This window comes from Aptenodytes forsteri, unplaced genomic scaffold (genome assembly GCF_000699145.1).
Source record: "Aptenodytes forsteri isolate BGI_AS27 unplaced genomic scaffold, ASM69914v1 Scaffold94, whole genome shotgun sequence".
Classification (NCBI taxonomy): domain Eukaryota; kingdom Metazoa; phylum Chordata; class Aves; order Sphenisciformes; family Spheniscidae; genus Aptenodytes; species Aptenodytes forsteri.
In genome coordinates, this window is record NW_008795017.1 from 3,264,020 (window position 1) to 3,266,208 (window position 2,189).

At 44.1% G+C, this 2,189-nt stretch overlaps 1 protein-coding gene across 1 annotated transcript in view; it reads right to left on the reverse strand.

Moving 5' to 3' along the window:
• Positions 1 to 1,389, reverse strand: part of CUNH2orf50 (chromosome unknown C2orf50 homolog) — an 18,055-nt gene extending 16,666 nt beyond the window's left edge. Inside the window, 2 exon segments of the mRNA XM_009275578.2 lie at positions 1,001 to 1,104; positions 1,253 to 1,389. Coding sequence (XP_009273853.2) covers positions 1,001 to 1,104; positions 1,253 to 1,389 — 241 coding nt within the window.
• Between the last annotated feature and the right edge of the window lie 800 nt (positions 1,390 to 2,189).

A 2,189-nucleotide genomic window follows, 5' to 3' on the forward strand; every position in this document is an offset into this window, starting at 1 on the left:
TCCTTGACTTAGTATAAACACTGCTTAGCAACAACTAGAACATCGGTGTGTTATCACATTATTCTCATCCTAAATCCAAAACACAGCACAGTACCAGCTACGAGGAAGAAAATTAACTCTATCCTAGCTGAAACCAGGACAGGGGAGAAAAGCAATCTAGTATCGATCCTCAGTCAATAGAACAATCCTGCTAATGCTTGCAATTCTAATTTCTGTCACTAGAAAACAGAACAAGAGGGAAAACATATGTAGAACATCCCAAAGACATCTGAAGTGCTCTCTGCTAAAAGTAAAATGGAAATTGAATTCATGAAGTGTATTAAAGCAATAGATGTGCTTGCTTCTTTAGAGATTACAAGATCTCTAGATGAAGAAAAAGGGAGCTGCTTTATTAAAACCTAAATTCTGGATGTTACAGCTGAGGCAGTATCTCAAAAGCATTTACCTGAGAGACAGATCTGCAAATGAATACTCTGATGAGAACAAAAAAACAATGTGGAAGATACAGTACAAAATAAAGCTCTCTTTTCAATGACCAGGGTTAGCTTGCCTTGAGCACAGTGATCACTGAAAATACATGTCCAGGAAATGTGACCAGGAGCTTTCTGCAAAAGAGAAGAAGCTGAGGATAGGCAACAAGGACAGGGATTAAGAATGGCTGGTTGCTTCCTTCACCAGTACTGCCTCCTATTCATGCTTTAGCCTCCCATCCTGCAGAGGGGGCAAAGCGAGGTAGAGGCCAACCCTTTTTTTTCCCTTTCAAGGGATTTTTCCAATGGCTGCACTATGTTTAACTCATGCAAAACAGCATCCCAGAGTATAGGCAGTGAAGCTGTAGGCAGGCGGTGTCAGCAAGGTACTTTACAGACAGGCAGAGTGGGGCCCACCTGTGTTTGGCTTAGCAAAACCTCCTCCTGTGATCTGGCCGGGCGCGTTAACCCAGCCATGGCCTGGTGGCTGCTGCCTGTGGACTTCTCGCAGGAGACAGCCCTGCCCTCACCTTGTGCCAGGACCCTCCCCAGAAACGCACAGAGAAGCTTGTTGCAGAGCACCAGGATTCGTTTGGCTCCCAGTGTTAAGTAATTAATTGAACACCTTTTGGCACTGGAGGAAAAAAGCCCTAAAGGTTTTTACAGGTATTTTGCAGTACCCAAAGCTGTTAATTGCTCCTCTTCACATCATTTCCCATTCCACAGAGACATACGTACCTCCAGAGTATCTTTACCTTCTATAGAGGTAATCATCCACTTACAGCAAGTTTATCTTCATTTTGCTGTTTTCTACTTCTTTCTTCAGATGTCCTAAACTAATATCCAGAGGTAGGTGGCTAAAGTTCAGCTCTTGATGCTGTGCCATTGGCCTCAGCAAGAGTTTGCATTTGCCTTCCATAGCCCCGAGCAATGGCAGTTTCATTAGGTTTGACGTGTTCTTTGGCTCACAGAGAGCCCTGCAAAAAGTTTAATAAATTAGGCTGCTTATTTTGACAGTGACTTGTTTGCAGGTTTAGGAGCTGAACTTATTTTGGGTTCCAAAACAGTGATCTCGGAGGAACCCTCGTGTCCCACTAGCAAAGTACTGAGTGGGGCAGAGGCAAGGCAAGGACTGTGTATGGGGGCTGGGGAGCTACAGCAGAGGGGAAGGGCAAGAGCTTCAAGTCCTGGCCTCTACTTCTGCAAGTTAGAAGCTAATTCTGCAAGCTTTTACATTGCTTTATCCAGCTCCTCTCATTTCAAACACTAGGACAGACTATGCTGTATGCCCAGCAGCCTTCCCTTTGCTTAATAAATGTCGCAGGAGTAGAAATGTCACAGCAAAGTGTTGATGCTTCTCCAGGTACCCCTGAGTACTTTCTGCAAGCCCAGGGTGTCCTTGAATTATGAGACCAGTACAACTCAAAACACAGACAGGCAGACACATGGGGTTGACAAACTGCCGTACACAAGCTATTGGAAAGTGCACGCTGAAAGAGAGATGCTAGCCCACCACCTCTTCTTTGAAATCAGTAGCCTATGTCAGGTGTTTTCTGAAGTAAAGATGCTCTAGAAGTATTGAAGTTCATCCTCTAGGAGGATGAGGATTCTGACAAACTGCAAAACCAAATCTCTCTAGAAAGACTGCATGATTTACACACCCACTTCTTCTTAGTTTTGAATAATCTAGGATTTTTGCTGCCAGACAAACTAAATTAG